Source organism: Manis pentadactyla, chromosome 4, assembly GCF_030020395.1.
Source record: "Manis pentadactyla isolate mManPen7 chromosome 4, mManPen7.hap1, whole genome shotgun sequence".
In the NCBI taxonomy this organism is placed as follows: Eukaryota; Metazoa; Chordata; class Mammalia; order Pholidota; family Manidae; genus Manis; species Manis pentadactyla.
This window is the reverse complement of record NC_080022.1, coordinates 176,642,386-176,666,232: the sequence shown is the minus strand read 5'-3', so window position 1 is coordinate 176,666,232 and position 23,847 is coordinate 176,642,386. Positions and strand designations below refer to the sequence as shown.

At 35.8% G+C, this 23,847-nt stretch overlaps 1 protein-coding gene across 16 annotated transcripts in view; it reads left to right on the top strand.

Annotated features, from left to right (window-relative positions):
- The window catches only part of BPTF (bromodomain PHD finger transcription factor), a 158,580-nt gene that overhangs the window by 70,811 nt on the left and 63,922 nt on the right, over positions 1 to 23,847 (top strand). For 10 of the 16 annotated variants that reach the window (XM_036899868.2, XM_036899875.2, XM_036899871.2 and 7 more), the window contains 4 exons: positions 7,578 to 7,766; positions 11,945 to 12,132; positions 13,415 to 13,770; positions 14,269 to 14,400. In XM_036899868.2, the coding sequence (XP_036755763.2) occupies positions 7,578 to 7,766; positions 11,945 to 12,132; positions 13,415 to 13,770; positions 14,269 to 14,400 (865 nt within the window). The remainder of the gene's footprint in view (positions 1 to 7,577; positions 7,767 to 11,944; positions 12,133 to 13,414; positions 13,771 to 14,268; positions 14,401 to 23,847) is intronic. The other 6 variants (XM_036899876.2, XM_036899873.2, XM_036899870.2 and 3 more) reach the window with 2 other exon arrangements.

The window sequence follows — 23,847 nt, the reverse complement described above, 5'->3', positions numbered from 1 at the left end:
TTTTGTGTGTGGGGTTAGACAGTAATCCAGTTTCATTTTCTTGCATGTAGCTGTCCAGTTTTGCCAACAATAGCTGTTGAAGAGGCTGTCATTTCCCCATTGTATGTCCATGGCTCCTTTAGTGTATATTAATTGACCATATATGCTTGAGTTTATATCTGGACTCTCTATTCTGTTCCACTGGTCTATGGGTCTGTTCTTGTGCCAGTACCTACTGCAGTATTTTAAGGCAAATCCTGGACGTCATGTTATATGAATCATATAATCATATTCAAAGAATATGGACATTTTCTTACAAAATTACAGTGCCATTGTCATCTTAATAAAATAGACAGTTCCTTAATACCTGCTGTTCAGTCAATTTAAACTTCCTTACTTAAAAAGTTTTATTTTTTTATTTTTATTTGCTGTGTTTGAAATAAATATAAATAAGAGCCCCATATGACATGACATTTGATTTTATATCTCTTGGGTCTCTTGGTCTAGAGCACTCTTCCCTTCCCTGACATTTTTCACTTTTACATGCTGTTGACTTGTTGGAAGAATTCTGGTGTATTCTCCTAGAATATCCCACATTCGGGATTTGTCTTGTTTCTTTCCTCTGAGTGTTTAATTTGTTTGAAAGGCTTAAGTTTATTTTTGGCAAAAGCACTACATAAGCTGTATGCTGGACACTTCACATCATATTGCATCAAAGGGCTCATGGTGTCTGTTTGTTCTAGCTTTATAAATGCTAAAATTGATCAGCGAGTTCAGGTCGTAACACTGTAAAGTTCCCTGTTGACTTCTCATTCATTGATGATCTTTCCAGAATCAGCTATTTGTAGGTTATAATATGATTTCTAATTCTAGCCTTTTTTCTATATTTTTTTAAACTGGAATTTTTCTATAAAGAATTAACCCACATTAACTGAGACTTTTTGAATCCCTTGAAATACTGTTAGAGCAGGAATAAATGCTTACTTCTCTTAAATTCTAATTTGTAGAGTCAGGAGTTGGTGTTTAGTTACATCAGTGGTGATTCATGAGTTATGGAACTTTGGGGAGGGGTGTGGTTTTCTCATTTTAAGTATCTGTTTGAACTCCTGGGTCAGTTTACTTCAGTGAGTGTAGTTGTCATTCATTTGTTTGTATTGACCAGCAGGACTTAACTTCATGCTGCCTTTTGAGTCCATCTGCCATGACCCCAGTAATATAAGATACCTTCCTTGCTGTTTGGCAGGTTAAGATGTCAGGCTTATCTTACACATTTCCTTCCCCAGACCTGGCTGGAATCAGTCATTCTTTCAAGAAGCCCTGACTCCTTTTAGTGTGAATGATTAAATACCACACTCTGGGCCCAGCAGTATGTACTGCTCTTGGGGTCTCACTGCCTCTAGGCTTTTTTGGTAGGTTGTGTTAGGAAATATATTATTATTATTTTTTTTTTTTAAAGAAAAAACCAACAGTTCATACTGACATTCTAAGTTCAGATTGAGGGTTGCATACTTAGTTTCTTTGTTTGTGTACCCTTGTATCTCTTTTCCCTTACATGGAAAACCTTAGTTCCTGGTAATAATAACTTAGTTAGGTATTTGTTTTTTCCAGATATACATGTCCATTTGTAATAATAATAATTATTAGTATCCTAATGTACATTAATAATAGTAAATTACATATTACAGTAATTTTGTATTACTGATATTACAGCTGACAGTAAGGTTACTGAATAGCATTTAAGTTTTTTTGTAGCTCTTTCCTTAGATTTCTATTGGTATGCTGGGCACTTCATATCATATTGCATCAAAGGGTTCATGGTATCATAAGGATGACAATCAAAATACTGTGTTCCAAAGTTACTAGAAATAATGTTTTTCCCCTCTGAGTGGTTTTAACAACAACTGGATATGCATTTAGGTTTATTTGTTTCAGTTTTTAGAGATTGTATTGCTAACTTTAATTTTTTTTTAATATAAAATATTTACATGATTGTAAAGTCAAACTATGTAACTGTATATGTTAGAGAATTTTCATTTCCATTCCTCCTCTAAGTCACCATTTCCTTCCTTTCCCTTTATAGGTAGGCATTTTTATTTTTTGGTTGTTCCATTTTTTGATAAATAAAAACAAAGTATGTCTATAAATTTGTATTCTTCTCCCTTTCCACACAAGTGCCATTAGCATACTATAAGTATTGTTCTGCACCTTTCTTTTTTACATTTAATCTAGGTCATTTCAGATGTAGATTATGATGATTTTCCTCTATCCCTGTCACAGAGTGTGGTATGTCATTATGTCAGCCATCTTTTATTTAACCGGTGCCCATTATTGGACATTTTGTTTGTTTCTGGTCGCTTGCCATTACAAATAATGCTGCAGTGAGTAGAGCTGTAAGTAATTTAGTGTTTTTGTCAAGTGTATTTTGGGATAGATTTCTTGGCTTGAGGTTGCTAGGTTCAGAGTAAATGCAGGTATAATTTTTCTAGGTATCATCAGTTTCCTTTTGTCACCTTTATACCATTTTGCATTCTATATAGATTTTTTTTGCATTTCTCTTTGTATTAAGTAAGCATATTTTCATATGTGTAAAGGCCATTTTTATTTATTTTGTGGCCTTTTTCATTTTCCCATTTTTCTCAGGTCGTTGGGTTTTTCTCATAAAAAATTAAGGAGTGTATTATACAGTAGAGACAGCCTTTCTGATATGTTGTCAACCAGTTTTTATTTTAAATGATTGATTTTTTTTTTTTTTTTGTAGATAATTATTTTTTATTGAAGGGTAGTTGACACAGTATTACATTAGTTTCAGGTGTACAACACAGTGATTCAACATTTATATACATGATAATTCTAGGTACCAGCTATCACCATACCAAGTTGTTACAATATTTTGACTATATTCCTTATGCTATACATTACATCCCGGTTACTTATTTATTTTACAATTGGAAGTGTGTACTTTTTTTTTTTGAGGGCATCTCTCATATTTATTGATCAAATGGTTGTTAACAACAATAAAATTCTGTATAGGGGAGTCAGTGCTCAATGCACAATCATTAATCCACCCCAAGCCTAATTTTTGTCAGTCTCCAATCTTCTGAAGCATAACGAACAAGTTCTTACATGGAGAACAAATTCTTACATAGTGAATAAGTTACATGGTGAACAGTACAAGGGCAGTCATCACAGAAACTTTCGGTTTTACTCATGCATTATGAACTATAAACAGTTCAAATATGAATACTCATTTGATTTTTATACTTGATTTATATGTGGATACCACATTTCTCTATTATTATTATTTTTAATAAAATGCTGAAGTGGTAGGTAGATACAAGATAAAGGTAGAAAACAGAGTTTAGTGTTGTAAGAGAGCACATGTAGATGATCAGGTGTGTGCCTGTAGACTATGTGTTAATCCAAGCTAGACAAGGGCAATAAAACATCCACGGATGCAGAAGATTTCTCTCAGAACAGGGGGGGTGAGGTTCTAAGCCTCACCTCTGTTGATCCCCAATTTCTCACCTGATGGCCCCCCCCTGCGACTGTGCCTGTCTTAGGTTGTTCCTCCCTTGAGGCGTCTTACCCGTCTCTGGCTAACCAGTCATCTTCCGGGGCCATACAGGGAAATGTAAAGTTGGTAAGTGAGAGAGAAGCCTTATTGTTTGAAAAGGTTAGCTTTTTACTTCTTTGCATATTTATGCCCTGTGGCTTCTATGCCCAGCATTTGTCTTGAGGTATCTTTACCACTTGGAAGAATTATGATACTCGGTAAATTTGATATGAGGCACGAATTCTATTTAAGGGTTGTAATTAGGAAGGAAGAAGAAAAGCTATAGAAGTAGCAGGCGGAAGAAAACATGGGAAGATTGATTATTTCTTTGACATATCTTCTTGTAGAGTAACTTCAGCATGTATAAATGATTGATTTTATTTTTTGATTTTTTTTTGATTTTTTTTTAAATAATTATTTTTTATTGAAGGGTAGTTGACACACAGTATTACATTACATGAGTTTCAAGTGTACAACACAGTGGTAGAACATTTATATACATAATTCTAGGTTCCAGCTATCACCCTACCAGGCTGTTACAATATCTTGACTATATTCCTTATGCTATACATTACATCCCGGTTACTAATTTATTTTACCATTGGAAGTCTGTCCTTCTTTTTTTTTTTTTTTTTTTTTTTGTGAGGGCATCTCTCATATTTATTGATCAAATGGTTGTTAACGACAATAAAATTCTGTATAGGGGAGTCAATGCTCAATGCACAATCATTATTCCACCCCAAGCCTAATTTTTGTCAGTCTCCAATCTTCTGAGGCATAACAAACAAGTTTTTACATGTAGAACAAATTCTTACATAATGAATAAGTTACATAGTGAACAGTACAAGGGCAGTCATCACAGAAACTTTCGGTTTTGCTCATGCATTGTGAACTATAAACAGTTCAAATATGAATACTCATTTGGTTTTTATACTTGATTTATATGTGGATACCACATTTCTCTCTTTATTATTATTATTTTTAATAAAATGCTGAAGTGGGAGGTAGATACAAGATAAAGGTAGAAAACATAGTTTAGTGTTGTAAGAGAGCACATGTAGATGATCAGGTGTGTGCCTATAGACTATGTGTTAATCCAAGCTAGACAAGGGCAATAAAACATCCACGGATGCAGAAGATTTCTCTCAGAACGGGGGGGTGAGGTTCTAAGCCTCACCTCTGTTGATCCCCAATTTCTCACCTGATGACCCCCCTGCGACTGTGCCTGTCTTAGGTTGTTCCTCCCTTGAGGAATCTTACCCGTCTCTGGCTAACCAGTCATCTTCTGGGGCCATACAGGGAAATGTGAAGTTGGTAAGTGAGAGAGAAGCCTTATTGTTTGAAAAGGTTAGCTTTTTACTTCTTTGCATATTTATGCCCTGTGGCTTCTATGCCCAGCATTTGTCTTGAGGTATCTTTACCACTTGGAAGAATTATGATACTCGGTAAATTTGATATGAGGCACGAATTCTATTTAAGGGTTGTAATTAGGAAGGAAGAAGAAAAGCTATAGAAGTAGCAGGCGGAAGAAAACATGGGAAGATTGATTATTTCTTTGATATATCTTCTTGTATAGTAACTTCAGCATGTATAGGTTTTAAGCTACTACTTAAATTGCACACACACATTAACATAATAGGAGTATAGTTACATAACCAAAGCATATCTGTAATTACCAGCCATCTGCAGTGAAACCAAGAAAACCAGTTAGGCACCTTAGGCATTTGTGAAAACTTATCTATGATATGGTGGATATTGTCCAACTGAGCTTGAACAGTCTGAGAGAAATCAGACAAATTAAAACAACCCATTCCTGGGGACTGTTCACATGCCATATGTTCTTTTAACAGTAAATAGTTTGTAGTTGTAAGACTTTGGAGCGCTACAATTTGCACTTCTCCAAATTCTTGGTTGAGTTCCAACTGTATAGATCCAGTCCAATTTTGTTGTTTTACTGTATGCACAGGCCAGCTTAGATATCTCCTTCCTCATTCCCATGGCAAGTCCAGGAACTGGTGGGATGAGTGCATCTACAGCTGTAGCAGTGCGTGGATCTTTGTTGGGGTTTTTTGATGATCATCTTCTGGCATGAGTCTTCCAGAGAGTGCAGATGTTGGAAGTTCTTTTTCATATCGTATCTTAGTTCATTTTCGGGGTAGCCCTATTAGGCTTTGATCCTCTGTATAAACACAAACAGACCCTTTGCCTACACTTTTATATGCCCTTTATACCCTTGTGTAGAACTCGTTGGAGGTTACCACACAGGAACTGCCCTTTTTTTTTTTTTTTTTGCTATCACTAATCTACACTTACATGACGAATATTATGTTTACTAGGCTCTCCCCTATACCAGGTCTCCCCTATAAACCCCTTTACAGTCACTGTCCATCAGCATAGCAAAATGTTGTAGAATCACTACTTGCCTTCTCTGTGTTGTACAGCCCTCCCTTTTCTCCTACCCCCCCATGCATGTTAATCTTAATACCCCCCTACTTCTCCCCCCCTTATCCCTCCCTACCCACCCATCCTCCCCAGTCCCTTTCCCTTTGGTACCTGTTAGTCCATTCTTGAGTTCTGTGATTCTGCTGCTGTTTTGTTCCTTCAGTTTTTCCTTTGTTCTTATATTCCACAGATAAGTGAAATCATTTGGTATTTCTCTTTCTCCGCTTGGCTTGTTTCACTGAGCATAATACCCTCCAGCTCCATCCATGTTGCTGCAAATGATTGGATTTGCCCTTTTCTTATAGCTGAGTAGTATTCCATTGTGTATATGTACCACATCTTCTTTATCCATTCATCTATTGATGGACATTTAGGTTGCTTCCAATTCTTGGCTATTGTAAATAGTGCTGCAATAAACATAGGGGTGCATCTGTCTTTCTCAAACTTGATTGCTGCGTTCTTAGGGTAAATTCCTAGGAGTGGAATTCCTGGGTCAAATGGTAAGTCTGTTTTGAGCATTTTGATGTACCTCCATACTGCTTTCCACAATGGTTGAACTAACTTACATTCCCACCAGCAGTGTAGGAGGGTTCCCCTTTCTCCACAGCCTCGCCAACATTTGTTGTTGTTTGTCTTTTGGATGGCAGCCATCCTTACTGGTGTGAGGTGATACCTCATTGTAGTTTTAATTTGCATTTCTCTGATAATTAGCGATGTGGAGCATCTTTTCATGTGTCTGTTGGCCATCTGTATTTCTTTTTTGGAGAACTGTCTGTTCAGTTCCTCTGCCCATTTTTTAATTGGGTTATTTGTTTTTTGTTTGTTGAGGCGTGTGAGCTCCTTATATATTCTGGACGTCAAGCCTTTATCGGATGTGTCATTTTCAAATATATTCTCCCATACTGTAGGGATCCTTCTTGTTCTATTGATGGTGTCTTTTGCTGTACAGAAGCTTTTCAGCTTAATATAGTCCCACTTACTCTAAATGATTGATTTTTAAAGAGCATCTTATTAGTGACAAAATAAAATATAAGGGAAGAAGGCTATTAATTTCTGAGCTGCTAGGCTTTCAGTTTATGGGAATGTTCATTTAGATACACTTCCAGAACTATACTCTTATGACTGTTGGTCTTAAAATCAACAATCATTTAGGCATTACCATCTAGTTAATTTGGGATCATAGAATTCAGGTAGAAAATCTTACAGATAAATAATCCTGTTTAATTCTGTTTCTATACTCTTTGAACACTTTTTGAAAAGTAAGAATATGTATTTCAGTTCAGTATCTAAAAACTGTAGTTTTGGGAACAGTTATATCACTTTGTTATTCTTCAGCTCTGGGGTATCTATTTGAAAGATTGTCTGCCTGGTACTATACACTTACATGATTACGAGTCTGATTTAGTAGACTGGGAGGCTTAAAAAATAGTTCATAGGGTGTTGCTTACAAATTTATTTTCATATATTGCATTACTCATATATGAGCAGCTTTTCTTTTTAAAATCTAGCTTTGTAATACAATCCTAAAACAAATGACTTTCCTGACAATTAGTTATTTTTTATGTGATTTCCAATGTAAAAATCAGATATTCTGTTTTTCTAGAAGAACCTAACAAGACATGTGACAGCAGTAACACTAGTGCCACCACTACCTCCATCCAGCCTAATCTGGAAAACAGTAACAGCAGCAGTGAACTAAATTCTTCCCAGAGTGAATCTGCTAAGGCAGCTGATGATCCTGAAAATGGAGAAAGAGAATCTCTTACACCTGTCTCTATTCAAGAAGAGATAGGTAAGAAAAAACTTCATCCATTTAAGCGAGCTTTTTAATTTTTAAAATTTTTAACTTTTTTAAAAGAAAAGTTTGATGGGGGTGGGAAGATTGAGATTCACTTTTCCTTTTTTTAAAATTTATTTTAAACACAAATAGCACTTGCACTCATTTTTTTGCTTAAAGAATACAGAAGCATACAGGAAAAAAACAGATCTTTTTCACACTCCCCTTCCCAAAGGTAAACACCATCAACAGTTTGATGTGTAACATTTTGTATCTTTCTCCATGCAGTTTTGTTAATGTATGTATGTTTACAAAAAGTTTTTTTTTTTAAACATAAATGGGATCATTCTGCATGATTGTTCATGGATCTTGTTTTTTTTACTCAGTGATACATTTAGGGGATCTTTTCATGTTACAAATTTAATTTGTTCTCTTTTTAACTGCTGCATGGTACTCCATAGTATGGATGAACCATAATTCATTTACTGTATTAGTGGACCTTTAGGCTGTTAACAGTTTTCTCATTATTACAAATAGTGGTGCCTTTAACATCTTCAACATGTACCTTCGTGTACTCAAGTATTTCTGGCAATATAGAAACAGGAAGTGGAATTGCTGGGTCGAATGGTAGGTACATTTTGCAAATAGTGATGGCTACTGCTTAATTGTACATTAAAAGGGATTTATATTAATCTACATACGTATATAATCACATACATAATTTAAGTAACATGTATTTCTTCATACTCTTGCCTAAATTCAACATCATCAGTATTTTTGCCAATGGTGAAAAGTATTTCATTTAAAAGTTTGCATATCTCTGCTTACTAATATGGTTGAGTTTATCTTCAGTTGTTGAACCTCCTATGAATTGCTTATTCATGTCTTTTGCTCATTTTTTCCTATTGAGTTTTGACATTTTTTTCCTTACTGAATTTTAGGAATGCTTTATGTATTATGGCTATTAATCTTTGAGTTTACCATACTTTTATAGTCATTGCTTGTTTTTAACTCTTTCTGCTGTCTTGTACAGAAATTTCTACATTTTTATGTAAATTTATCCATCTTTTTCTTTAGGGTTTCTCTGGATTTTGTGTCTTACTAAGGAAGACCATCCCTATCCCAAGAATATGCATATATTTTACAGTAATTTCATATATGTGTATAACTCGATTTTTAATCCTTCTAGAGTGTAAGTTTGTTTATGGTATGAGCTGTTATAATTACAACTTTTTCAATTGCAAGTGACCAAACCAGCTTAAACTAGCTTAAGTAAAAAGGGTGTTTAATTAGCTCATATAATAGGGAAGTCCAGCTATCATTGGGCATAACTGGAGCACCAAAACTCTTTCTGTCTTCCTCTCTTCCTCTCTCACTTTTTTGATCTGCGTATGTTTGTGTGTTAACTTCATTCTCTCCTAATACAGACAGGCTTTTTCCAAGTGGCAGGGAAGATGGCATCAGCAGTTTGTATTCATATCTTCCCCAGGTCTGTGACCCAAAGGCAAGGCCCCTACTCGTGCTCCAAATCAAAAGTCCTTGAGGAAGGAATTTGAGTGGCCTATCTTGGACATATTGTTCCCACCCCTGAGGCCAGGGCAGGCAAGGTATTATGATTGATGGCTCCAGCAAAAGTATATGAGTGGAGTGGGGTAGGAATGGTTTTCTAAAGAAAGGGATGCTGCAAGGATAGAAAAAATAAAAATCTGTAATTCCACCCTTAGGTAATTTAGCAGGCACGTGTTATTCAAAATAAAAATTACTTCCACCTAACTGACATGATGCAAAGATCGCATGCATCCACAACTGAAAAATTTTGAAAAACCTGTTTCCCAGAATTACATCTGGTGATCGTAATTGTATCTAGGATTTCTGTGTGTTGTGTATTATTTTTGATGAGGTCTGGATGTAGCTTATCTTGATCTCACAATCCATGAACCAAATTATAAATTTAACTGCCTGTAACACTCATTATCCTGCTGGTAGAGAGTGTTGTTCTGTAAATCTGGCTGCCATTGGTTTTCGGGAGGATGATTTTGGATGAAAAGTGAGAAGGACATGGGAAGACCCTCTTCTAGAGGCTTTAGCAGCCTATTTCCTGCTGGCTCTTTTTAGGGATGAGTTGCTGGGGATTGCTGTAGTTTTGAATAATAATACATCCCCATTTGGCAGGTTTGGGGTTTTTCCTGGCAGTAGCCCCCCCTGTGGATTCCCTGGGTACTCAGCTAGTACCTAATGCCCAGAAACTTGGCTCACAGTCCCTAAAGGTAACCCCCCCTTTACTTTGTCTGATTAGCAGAGCAATAGCTCTAGCCCTCAGGTGAATAAAGTCTGCCTAGGTTTCTGCTTCTGACATTAAACACTGAGCTAGCTACAAAGGATAGAGTAATCCACCCTGTTCTCTGCCTCAGGGATGCATCTAGCATCGCAGTGATTCACAACTTTATAATAGGTGGAATATGGCCTTTGAGCAATGGGTATCAGCCTTGTTCCCTTTCTCTGTACCTTCTAGTCTTAACATTAGGAAGGAATTTTCTTCTGCCTTTCCTTAGTAAGTGGCAAAGGATTGGATCATTGGCTCTAAATGGAGGGGCTTCTTTTAAAAAGTGCTGTGCCATTTCTGTGTTTGAGAAGTCCGGCCTATACCAGACAATTTCTATAAAGTCTTTATTGTAGGATTTTATGGATGGTCCCAGGAAGTAACCACTGCAGTTCATCATCTTGTAAAACTGCAGCATGGGTAGACTTGTGGTCTGAGACCCAAGAGAAAACTGTAATACTCTAACCAACTGCTTTGCTACCTACTACACATTGAAGGTTACAAGATACCCATCTTGGTTTAGTCATTGCCATGTTTTGGGGTCAAAAATCTTAAAATCCTTTCCTGGATTACTTGGTCTAGATGTAGTGACAGCCTCGGGTGCATTATTGGACCCAGGGAGCCAAGTAAGGTTACCATAGGTCTTCCTCTCATATCCCCACCAATCCCCATCTGTGATGAGCTTATGTCTCTTATTATTAAAAGTTTTCTCCATATTGTGGCATAAAAGTAGCCAGCCTCTAATTCATAGCCTTCCTGCTCACTAATACAAAAAGCTAGGCCCTTTCTCCACTTCAGATTTTAAAAATTGGGTAAGATGCTGAATGGCTTGGGCCCCATACAGCCAGTCCTGGGACTGCCATGTCTGGCCAAGCTGGGTGATGTTGCTCACTGCACAGGGCGAGATACTTGATACGCAGCCCTGGCAGAATCATATGATTGAAACAGAGAGAGGATCTTCCCAAAGGAAAGGAGTACTGAACAGATAAAATTAACAAATGTCTACTAAACTGTCTTAACTTTGTATTTTTCAAAATGGATACCCAGTTTTTTCTCTACTTAAAATGCTATCTTTTTAACACATAATATAGTAAAGTTTCCATTTGGTCTTTCATTTACCAGTGCCACACTGTCTTAATTTTGGAAACCTTCATGTTAAAAAAGGAAAAGATCTTGTTCAGCTGTCTGGCCAATGGAAATTGGATAGTTATGTGATAACTTTATGAATGTAAAGAAATTTTCAGCCAAAGTGAGATTCATGGGAAGGCAGAAATTGCTCTTTGGCAGTTCAGTTTGTCACTTTTTAAAATTAAGTTAACTGTGGAAATGGGAGAGGCCCTTGCTATATGTAAAAAAACCCATTAGTTGATTTTCACATGTGTAATTATCTGTATACAGACGAATTCCTCAGAAGAAAATTCACTTGGCATTTACATTTATAAGCCTTAAACTGTTAGATAATTAAACAGAATGTCAGTGGAAATCTTTCTAAAATTAATTATATTTTACCTTTTGTACAGAAATCCATATGGAAGGCAATATTTTATTAGTGTGCATTTTGAGTTCATATGTTTGTTACTTTTAAGTTTGTAGCAGCCCTTCCTGTTTTCTAGTAGGTGAGCTTTGAAACACATAACCTGCATGTTTGAATTTTCTGTAAAATAATAATGACTCACAGTGAAGTTCGGACATACTTTCTCTTGAATAAAATCCCCTTAAGAGTCAGTACATTTACTTTGACTATTCAAGGACTTTGTGTACTTTCTGGATCTTAGATGTGCACCAGATAGGAGTTTTGGATAAATAAAGTATTATTATTGCATATAATTTACTTACTGTTAGCAATTACTTTTGGCTTTTCATTTGGTAACAGGTGATTTCAAATCAGAGAAGTCTAATGGGGAAATAAGTGAGTCCCCTGGAGGTGGAAGAGGAGCCTCTGGTTCTACTCGAATTATTACCAGATTAAGGAATCCAGACAGCAAACTCAGTCAGTTGAAGAGCCAACAGGTGGCAGCCGCAGCCCATGAAGCAAATAAATTATTTAAGGAGGGCAAAGAGGTGTGTTCCTTCTGTTTAAAACAAAAATCTCTGAAACGTAAAGTAATTTGAGCAGAAAGTTTGTAGACCTACTTTTGAATTGTATTTTCTCATCCAAGAATGTAGTGGGTAACAAGATTAAAAGTGTTTAAGTTTATATTATGATAAGTATAGTTGTATACCTAAACTTCAGCCCATGCATAGACATACTGAAAATGTGAGTGGTATACTTTCTTACTATATGGTTTTCCTTCTTTTATTATATATAATTCTAAAGAGATAGAGGCTTCTCTTTCACATGTGGTAATGAGTAGCCCTTACCTACTTTGATGGGCTTTACTGAAGAGTCATAGATGATACAATACTGTGTTCTAACTATAAACATTTTAGGTGACCCTGCAGCTAAAGCATAGACATTTTACCTCCTTGATAGCACAGTATAATACATAGAACAGAACAGCATCCCAGCTCTGATTATAAACAAAAAGATTGAAGCTAGGCCTCAGTATTCTGTCCCTGCCCCAGCTAGCCATAGTGACAGATTAATGGCTGTGACTGTGTTGCCCAGACATGAGAATTATTTGTGGGGTAAATATGCAAGGACACACGATGTTCTTTTGTGAACATCATAGGGACTACTTTAAGGCAGTGGCTTTCAGGCTTTTTCACTTAGACATTTTCCTTAGCAACCCAGTACATACCTGAAAAGTTTCCTGAAATAGTATTTTACTTCACAATGTGGGAAGGTATTTGCTTGTGTAGTCTACTGTATTGTTTTTCACTTTTTAAAAAAGCTGAGTAAGGCGCACTATTGATTTCAGAGTCTACTACAGGATTGGGATCAATTATTTGAAAACACTATTTTAAAATAACAATTGGCTCTTTTACTAAAGCTGGAATGATAAAAAGAGCAGAAGTAAAGCTATTTCTAGGAATGTATTTTTTGGGGTATCATATATATATATAATGCCCTCCTTTTTCCCTAACCTGTACATGGTAGGATTGAGATAATGATTGGTAAATGATTGACACATGTAGTCTCATGTGTATATTTGAGATACATGAAAGTACTGAATAATGTTTGACATATAAGCAGTTAATAGAAGTTTTCTTGCAGGCGTATCTTGGTTGTTTAATTACAAACAATGAGCTTGAGCATTTAACTTCTCTTTAAATAAACTTCAAAAGTTCAGTTATGAAGATGTATCTTATTTGAAATGATAAATTACAAATTATTGAGAGACAATTGATAAAACTTACATATTTGATATGAATAATGGAGTTTTTAAATTTTTTTGGTCAGGTACTGGTAGTTAACTCTCAAGGAGAAATTTCACGGTTGAGCACGAAAAAGGAAGTGGTCATGAAAGGAAATATCAACAATTATTTCAAGTTGGGTCAAGAAGGGAAGTATCGTGTCTACCACAATCAGTACTCCACCAATTCATTTGCTTTGAATAAGCACCAGCACAGAGAAGATCATGATAAGAGAAGGCATCTTGCCCATAAATTCTGTCTGACTCCAGCAGGAGAGTTCAAATGGAATGGCTCTGTCCATGGGTCCAAAGTTCTTACCATATCTACGCTGAGACTAACTATCACCCAGCTGGAAAACAACATCCCTTCATCCTTTCTTCATCCCAACTGGGCTTCACACAGGTAAAGGAAACTAAGGTTCACTTTTTGCTGTGAATATACATTTATTGCTGTAAATATTTATCGAGTGATTGTTGCAGGTGCACACTCAAGCTTGTTGCCAGTGAATTGAATGAAGTCAGTTTAGTCCACAAAACCCTGAGGACATAAGGGATGTGAGTGCACTTCTAAGTTACTGAACCAGTGCTGGTACTTGAAAGATTTCTGGAAGGCAGAGTCTTTATCCCTTTATCTAGTCTTTATTGTGGAATCAAGTGGAAGTTAGACCAAGTTTCAGAATACTGTAGAAGGTTTAAAGAGTTGGAAGACTCACTGACTGACCTCTGGGATTTCTTCCAGCATTCAAAATTATGTTTTTATGAGGTAGAAACTAGCAGTAGCAGTGTATTCATACCTGCTTTGCCTAGAAACATGCACTCAAGGTGGAATCATCATAAATTATAACTCTTGTGCTTTTAAGACCAGCGAATGAAATGAATTTTTTCCCCTCCTGAAATCCAGGGCAAATTGGATCAAGGCAGTTCAAATGTGTAGCAAACCCAGAGAATTTGCATTGGCTTTAGCTATTTTGGAGTGTGCTGTTAAACCAGTTGTGATGCTACCAATATGGCGGGAATCTTTAGGACACACCAGGTGAGTGAGTTCTCAGCCTTGTGAATGGTGTGTTTGGCTTCCTTTTGGATATTAGTCTATTAATAATGAAAGTTACTGTATTTTAAAGGCCATATTAATTTTAACTCTTCTTGGCCTCATTTTCTCCTCTGTAAGATGTAAACATGAATGAATGGTTCTTATTTATGATGTAGGATTATAATTAAGATCAACAGAGATCAGGTATATGAAAATTGAAAATATTTCACAAAGTAAAAAGCACTCTTATTTCATAGGAAGAACAGTCATATTTTTTGACTATTCATTTTAGAAGGTTTCAGGTGTTTTTTTAGGCATCCAGTTTAGAGTTGTGTCTGGCCAAAATCATTAAGGTCCTAAATAGACCCAGAGCTGTGTGACTTTGGCAGTTAAAAAAAAAAATACTTAAATTTTGTGACTTGAATCTACTTTTTGGTTCTAAAGGATTTGTTTTTTTTTAACTTTAATTATTATTACAAGCTAACATAAGCTTATGGTAAAAAATGTAAATTATTATTCAGTGTGAAAATTAAGAACCTTTCTACCTTCCCTGCCCCTCTGCAAGGTCCACTGCAAAGGTATAAAATGTATTTTTAAAATATAAATAGGTTTTGTGCTGTTTTCCACATCTGTGTTTTACTTCATGATGAAAAGGTTCTTTTAAGAAAAGTAAATTTATACTTACTTACAGTTTTCATCCTCTGAGGATTACTCTCTGTTCTCTTTGGTGTTTTCCCCACATAAATCTTGTGAATACTTTTTTCCCTCCTATTTTGAATGTAATTGCTCCTACCAAAAGAGGCTTGCACAAATGGAGTGGATTTCATTCCTCCTAGGATTAAAAAACAGGGCTAAGTAAAGGTACTACAGACTGTGTGTGCCCTGAGAGAAGAGAGCTGAGTTGTGGCACACCTTTATTCTCTTCTTCCTGGTCACTTTTATCAAGGTACAGAAAGGAGAGAGAAGCCGTTGTGAGGCAGTACTCTGTATTTCTGTTGTTCCTTCTTGCATGTACCTCCAGACCTGCCCAGCATTCTATTCAGTGATCATCCTGAAACTTCTGTTGGTGGACCAAGCAGCCATGTCTTTGGTGACAGAGATCAATACTTTGAGAACCAAAGTTAAACTAAATATTGCTAAGTAAAACTCCAGTGCTGAAATGTAACTTAAAATGACCAAATCGGACCTTTCATAAATTTGTTTCTAAATATTAAACATTCTTATGGAAGGTAGGATTCAATTTTTTTTTAAATCAAGAGTTCTTTTTTTTCCTTTCTGGTTTGTCATTTTGACTAGTCTTCTAACATGTTACTTTTATAATATTGTATCATGAATTATAATAATATGACACATCTGGTAGTACATACAAAGAATTCTTTCTCTGTATGACAAGGTGAGATAAAAAGAACACTCTGAATTCCTAAAAAATTAGAGACCCATGATTCAGGAAAATTAGAAATTAGTAATTATTAATAAGACTTGCACTTCTTGAATTACTATGGTAAAAAACTTACAGATGACAAACTTCTAAGACTTAATCCTAAGGAAATATGTAGAAATTCTTTTTATTTATTTTAATTTTTTAATTTTTTATTAAGGTATTATTGATACACACTCTTACAAAGGTTTCACATGAAAAAACAATGTGGTTACTGCATTTACCCATCTTATCAAGTCCCCACCCATAACCCAATGCAATCACTGTCCATCAGTGCAGCAAGATGCCACAGATCCACTATGTGCCTTCTCTGTGCTACACTGTTCTCCTCCCCGTGGGAAATATCTAGAAATTCAACCAAATATTTTATTCATAAAATGTTTATTTTGATATTCAGTAAAACTTTGAGAGAAATCTAAATAGTTAACAATTGTTCAATATTCAGAAATATTGCAGAATATTTTTAAAATAATGTAAATCATCTTTTGGGGAAAATTATAAAGTCTTTGTTGAAAAACTAAAGAATATCTGAGTAAATAGAAATATGCCTCATGTTCATGCATAGAAAGACTCAGTGTCTTGACAGTGTCGGTTCTTATGTTAATGTGTAAATTAACTTGAATAGCATGATAATTATACTTGGATTTTCTATAGAATTTGACAAGGTGATTAAAACATTTATATGGAAAGGGGCAATAATAGAACATGTAAATTTTAAAGAAGTTGTAGGACTTGCCCTGCCAGATAACAAAACATTTGGTAGCTGTTATACTGTGGTATAGATGCAAAGTTGAACAAACAGACCAGTGGTACAGAATACACAGCCCAGAAAGAGACCAGCCCATGTTTGGAAATACAATACTGGGTAGAAGTAGCATTAGAAATGATGAACTATTCAATAAAAGGCAGTGAGGCAGTCAGTTACCCATACAGTGGAAAATTGGATTCCATTCTTCGTATCATATACAGTAGTCAGTTCCAGGTGGAGTCAATCCTAAATGTGAAAAACAAAACTTTAAAACTCTAAGAAGAAAATATAAGAGATTATATTTTGGGTTGTGTCTTACACAGTGTCTTATACTTTTCACAGTACAGGACTCTCCTTGGTTATTCCTAGGTTTGTTTTGTTTTGCTTTTTCCTTTTTGGATGCAGTTATAAATGTAACTGTCATTTATGAGCATGTTGTCTGTCAGATGAGAATGAGAGTACATGTGTGTCTACACATACTACCAGTAACTTTCCTTTTTTATGTTTAATATGGTAATGCATAATAAGACTATGGAATATAAGCTATAACGGGTCGTAATAAAATGAACACTTGTGAATTCACCATTTAATAAAAATAAGAACAGCCTTTTTGCATCTATTTTCCATTTACATTACTTTGCCTCTCCTGAGAGATAACCATAACTTTTAAGTTTTTGTTTTTTTTATGCTTTTCCTTTTTACTAGGTAGTGTTATCACTGATGTATATGTATCATCAGTAAACAGTGAATTGTTTCTGTTGTTTGCATTTTATAATAACGTATCATCCTAAAAGACTAAGTCATACACTAGTTGAAGGTATTTTTATTGTTTTATACTGTACTAAGAACAGGGTTAGTATCCACAATATATTCAAGAACTTCTACAGTTCAGTAGGAAAAAAGCCATTTGGTAGAGAAAAATATCAAAGGTACAAATATGATTCACAGAAGAGGGGACAAAAATAGCCAAGAAACCTGAAAAGATGCTTAGTCTCCCTGGTGAGGTAGGGAAAGTGCACATTGAAACTAGGTGCTTTATTTTACATCCATTAAATTGTCAAAAATTTAAAGAGTATTGGCAAATATGTGACATAATAGGAAGAGAATTCTGATACATTGCTGATAAAAGAACAGCTAGTAAGATAGTTACTACAGCCATTTTTAGAGAACAATTTGGTAAAGTTGAATGCAATTCTTTTAACTACCTTAGTAAAACCTTAACATGTGTATGTGATAGACATGTAGAAAGATGCTCCTTATAATATTTTGTAATGGCGAAGTTTGGTACTAGTCCCTGAATGCCCATAGTCAGGCATGTTTAAATTGTGGTGTGGTTCTATAGTGGACTACTTTACTGCACAGCAGTGAGAAACAAAAGAACAAGTGTCAACAAGATTGAATATCACAGATGTACAACAGAGGGAAAAAAACTCTTTTCCTAAAAAATACACGTAGTGTTACTCCATTTACATAAAGTTTGAAATCATGTATGCTAATATAGTGTTATAATGTTGCCTAAGGATATAGACATTTGTGGTGAAAGTTTAAAGAAATATAAGACTATCTACTCGAAACCTAAGAAATATACTTCTGAATAAATAATAAATGGTCAAAGAAAAATCATAAGGGAAACAAATACATTTTGTATGAAATGTTCATGAGAATATGACATATATTAAAATACATGGAATGCAACTATGACATGTACCCAGGAGAACTTGGTAGACTTTACTGCTTACATTAGAAAGGAAAAACTGCAAATTAACTAAGTAGGCATATATCTTAAGAAGTCAACCCAAAGAAAAGAAACATTAAGAAATATCAAATATTAAATATTAGATGAAATACAAAACAGCATACCTTAGATACTATTATAATTTATAAGCCTTTAATGAGATTTTCAAGGAGAAAATACAAATAACCAATATAAAGAACAGAAAAGGGGACTTACCAACCACTATTTCTGATTCTTTCTCACTGGTGGTAGGGATTTTTAACCTTCATGGAGTCCACTGATATAGTCTTCAGGCTTCCTACATCCACAGAGAAAGGGGCCCCCTAGGCTCCCACTTTTGGGTAGGAGAAGGATCGGGGAGGAGGAGCCCCTCCCCCAGTCTCAGTCATTGGACAGTAGGGCTTAGGCCATGCTCTTTTCTCAGGCAGGCAAAGGATTTCTGGTTCAGTTTAAGGAGTATCACTGCACCTATCAGTAAGGAGATGGGCAGGGCCAGATGACTTAAAAGGAAGTTCTTTAAATTTCAGGAAACAGATAATTCTATTTAAACTCTTCCATAAAATAGAAAAAGAAGGAAATCTTGCAGATTATTATTTCTGTTAGTATAGAATTGCTATAAAACTTAATAAATAGAAATAGACATTACTATGCTGATAGTGATTGCAATGGGGTGGTGGAGGGACTTGATAATATGGGTGAATGTAGTAACCACGATGTTGCTCATGTGAAACCTTCATAAGATTGTATATCACTGATACCTTAATAAAAACAAAAAGAAATTGACAAATGGATAACTAGAAAATTACAGCCCTGTTTCCTTTATTAATATTTATTATTGAGTAAAGAGATGTGTATTCAAGAAATCTTAAATATTAGCAAATATATTCAGGAGTAAATTTAAAAATAATAAACCACAGCTAAATTGGCTTCCTCTAGGCATGGAAGATGTGTCCATTTGTAGGAGATTATTAATACCGTGCTATTTTAAGCAGTCAAAAAAAGAAAACTGATCATTTCATTAGAGGCCAAAAAGGTGCGTGTTTACTAAGAAGCTATATGTTCATTATTTAAATTTAAAAAAAAGGAAAGTAGTAGATGAATAACTTTTTTTTTCTGTAAGGATGTATTTCAAACCAAGGCAACATTCTTTTTGTGAAACTCTTAAAACCTTCCCATTAACATTCCGGTGGAACAAATACAAAGATGCTCACTAACACTGCTATCTTTTAACTTTTCTTAAAAGTGTTAGCCAATGCAGTTTATCAAGAGAAATACAACATATATCTATAGACTATAAATGTATGTGTGTGTATAAAACATAGATTTGCCTGTATTATATGTATATAGGCAAATATAGTCATTAATATGCAGTTGATCTAATTATATACAGTTGTCCCTTGAACAGTTCAGTGGTTGGATATGCCAGTCCCCTGCTTGGTCAGAAATCCACATATAACTTTTTGCCTCCCCCAAAACTTACCTAATAAGCTTACTGTTGACTTACCAATACCATAAACTGTCAACATATTTTGTATGTTGCATGTATTATTTATTGTTTTCTTACAACAAAGTAAACTAGAGAAAAAATGTTCCATTTGTCACAAATCTCCCGAAAATTTTCCAGTGTATTTATTGAAAAAATTCTATGTATGAGTGGACCCATGCAGTTCAAACCCATGTTGTTCAAGGGTCAGCTGTATTTAGAAAACTTAGGGGGAAAAAAATTGCCTGAAACCGACAAAAGCAATATGAAAATTAAATAAGTCAGCAGTCATACTGAACAATAGGTTTTATATGTACAAACAGTAACTGTGTGGACAATACAATGGGAGTTCTGAATTAAAGTAACAAATTGAATAAACACATCTAACTTTGCCCCCTTCTGAACTCCACCAAAACTGTGTATGGCAGTGACTGCAATGGGGTGGGGGGGGACCTGATAATATGGATGGATGTAGTAACCACAGTGTTGCAAAGAGATTTTTTAAAAGCATGAACCCACAGGGATAAGGGGAACAATGAAGAATAAATTATCAGTAAAACTGTGGAAGCAGTGATGGAGGTGGACAAATGGTAACCTACCAAAGAAGGCCAAATGCCATCAACAGAGAGGAGAATTTTTACAAGCTTCAGAATGTATTGGTTATTGATAAAGTTCTATTTTTAAACCTGGCTAAATTTTACATATTTTTAAGAATTATAATGAAATAAAAGATCTCAGCAACAACAAAAATCCCTCAAACAACTAAGAATAAATTTTTTAAGAAATATGCAGGATCATGTAAAAAATCATTAAAACTTTACTGAAGATACGAAAGATACTGTGAGTAAATGAAAGGATGCATGCTTAGGTATATATTATATTTCCTAAAGCCACACATTGTGTATCTATTTAATCAGAATTATTACTTTTTTGCATTGTGAATAGGATTTTCCCTTGGGAGATAGGAAGAGTTGATCAAAGTGATACTAATACTTAATTTAGAAAAATTAATGTGCAAGAAAAGGGAGGTAGTATTACAAAAAGAAGAGAGTAGGTATTAGAGCATATTTTGGAGTTACTAATCCAAAGAATTTGCTCTACAGAAGAAGAGCAGTGTAATAGAACAGAGAATCCAGAAACCCAAATACATGTGAGGCTCCACCCATGATAGCATTGCATGTCAGAGAGGGAAGGAGAGCAGGTTTGGAAAAAAGACCACCTAGATCCCTCCCTCAACAAAATCATGCAGATAAATGAAAGATTTTTTGTTTTGTTTTAAAACACACTTTGAAAAACAACATCAAAACACTTCAATAAGGAACCATGGATTAATTTATGTTTTTGTTGTGATACTTTCTTTTTAAACAGATATAAAACCCAGATGTCATAGAGGAAAAAAGTGGATATATGTATTTAAAATTCTGAGTGGAAAAACAATAATATAATCAAACTCAAAAAACAGATGACAAACTGAGGAAAAATATTTGCACCACAAATGGAAAGTTTCCTTAATTGGCAGAGACCTTTTATAAATGAAAAGGACTAATAGTCCAGTACAGACAAGACAAAGGATTTGAACAGGCATTTGGCAGAAAAGTAAATATGAAAGGCCAGTAGACATTAAAGGAAAAAAGGTTACTTCTTTCATAATTAAAGAAATGTAAATCAAAACAGTGAGATGGTATTTCTTATCTCTCAGTTGGGTAATAATTTAGAAGTTTGGTACCAGAGCTAAGGAGTGGGGAAGCAGGGTGGCTTTATAAGTGATGACATTGTGAAGTGTACAGTTGTCAAGTGCAGTTTGGCACTGCCTGTCAGCATCTTAAGTGCAAGAACCTTTGAATGTAGCCATCTCGCCACTGGGGACTATAGGGGGACACTCCCTAAGTTCACCAACAAAGACAGAAAACGTTTTTTATTATAGCTTTGTTTGTAATACCAAAACAAATACAATACCTGGGCACCACATTGAGAATGGGGAGTGGAGTTGAATCTCAGTCCATAGTCCGGGTCCAGCTTCCAGTGGAGGAGATATGGAAGGAACACCCAGGGGGATCTGCCATTGTGGAACAGCAGCTGGAGGCTATGCAGTAACAGCCTGGTGAGGCTGCCTTCCTGGGGCCTCCTGGCTGCCAGCAGTAGCCAAGATTTATGCCCAACCAAATGGAATTGAACTCCTTTGGAGATCACCTTTTTTACTGACAAGACATGAGGATTGCCTTGATGGCAGTGAGAATAGTAGAATCTATTCTGGGATAGCTAACATCACATATAAGCTATAATACCTCCTCACTGACCTGGCATCCTCAGCAAAGTGTAGCCTTTGTTTTTTGGGGATGAAAAGGGACCTGGTTTCCCTGTGAACACCAAGAACACAATTTGGGTGCCCCACCCAGTTTGAGCTCCCAGAGTGTCACTGCACCAGTATTGGCCCCACACAGTGTACCTGGCCACTATCAATGAAGATAGCTCAGTGGCTATGCCAGACTTGACCTTTCACAGGTGTTTGAAGCTGAGCCCCAGAAACTCTGTTGAGAAGTACTATTTGCTGACTCATCTCTCCCTCCTTACTCTGGTGGGCTGAGCCTGTCAGGTTATCCACCATGCTGTGCCTGCAGAGCCTGTCCCACTCTCTGCTTCCAAGAATGATAGCAAGCCAGTGATATTTGAGTCACTAAGTTAGTCCCTGGTGAGAATACACTCCCTTTCCACTCTTCCCATCAGTTGTGAAAGAATGAAGAACGTGCTCTACTAGTTGTGTGCAGCTGAGGGGCATGAGCTCTCAGCCTGAGGGAGGCTAGGCTCTAGGGCCTTATGGTCACAGGGCACAAAGCTTTCTTGAACGTGAAGATGGATGGATGGATGGATGGATGGGTGGATGGAGGATGGATGGATGGATGGATGGATGGATGGACGGACGGACGGACGGACGGATGGGGAGATATTGGAAGAGGGATGGAGATAAAAAGAATTAAGTCCATGGATGGATTGGATGAATGGATGGATGGACGGACGGACGGATGGGGAGATATTGGAAGAGGGATGGAGATAAAAAAGAATTAAGTCCTTTCTCACATTTTTCCTGTACCTCCCCTTCTCCCAAGTTGACATAAGAGCTCTTTATCTTTATTCTTTCCACATAGCTGGTGTGCAGAATTGGCTACATCCTGGATAGGGTGTGATAAAATCAACTCTTGTACCACTAGTGCTCTGACAGACAGGAGCTCCTGTCTTCTTCATAGGTTTTTTTTTTTTTTTTTTTTTTTTTTTTTTTAGATAATTATTTTTTATTGAAGGGTAGTTGACACACAGTATTACATTACATTAGTTTCAGGTGTACAACACAGTGATTCAACATTTATATACATGATAATTCTAAGTACCAGCTATCACCATACCAAGTTGTTACAATATTTTGACTATATTCCTTATGCTATACATTACATCCCGGTTGCTTATTTATTTTACAATTGGAAGTGTGTACTTTTTCTTGGTTGTTGTTGTTAGGGCATCTCTCATTTTTATTGATCAAATGGTTGTTAACAACAATAAAATTCTGTATAGGGGAGTCAATGCTCAATGCACAATCATTAATCCACCCCAAGCCTAATTTTCGTCAGTCTCCAATCTTCTGAAGCATAACGAACAAGTTCTTACATGGAGAACAAATTCTTACATAGTGAATAAGTTACATGGTGAACAGTACAAGGGCAGTCATCACAGAAACTTTTGGTTTTGCTCATGCATTATGAACTATAAACAGTCAGTTCAAATATGAATACACATTTGATTTTTATACTTGATTTATATGTGGATACCACATTTCTCTCTTTATTATTTTTAATAAGATGCTGAAGTGGTAGGTAGATACAACATAAAGGTAGAAAACATAGTTTAGTGTTGTAAGAGAGCAAATGTAGATGATCAGGTGTGTGCCTGTAGACTATGTGTTAATCCAAGCTAGACAAGGGCAATAAAACATCCACATATGCAGAAGATTTCTCTCAGTACAGGGGGGGTGAGGTTCTAAGCCTCACCTCTGTTGA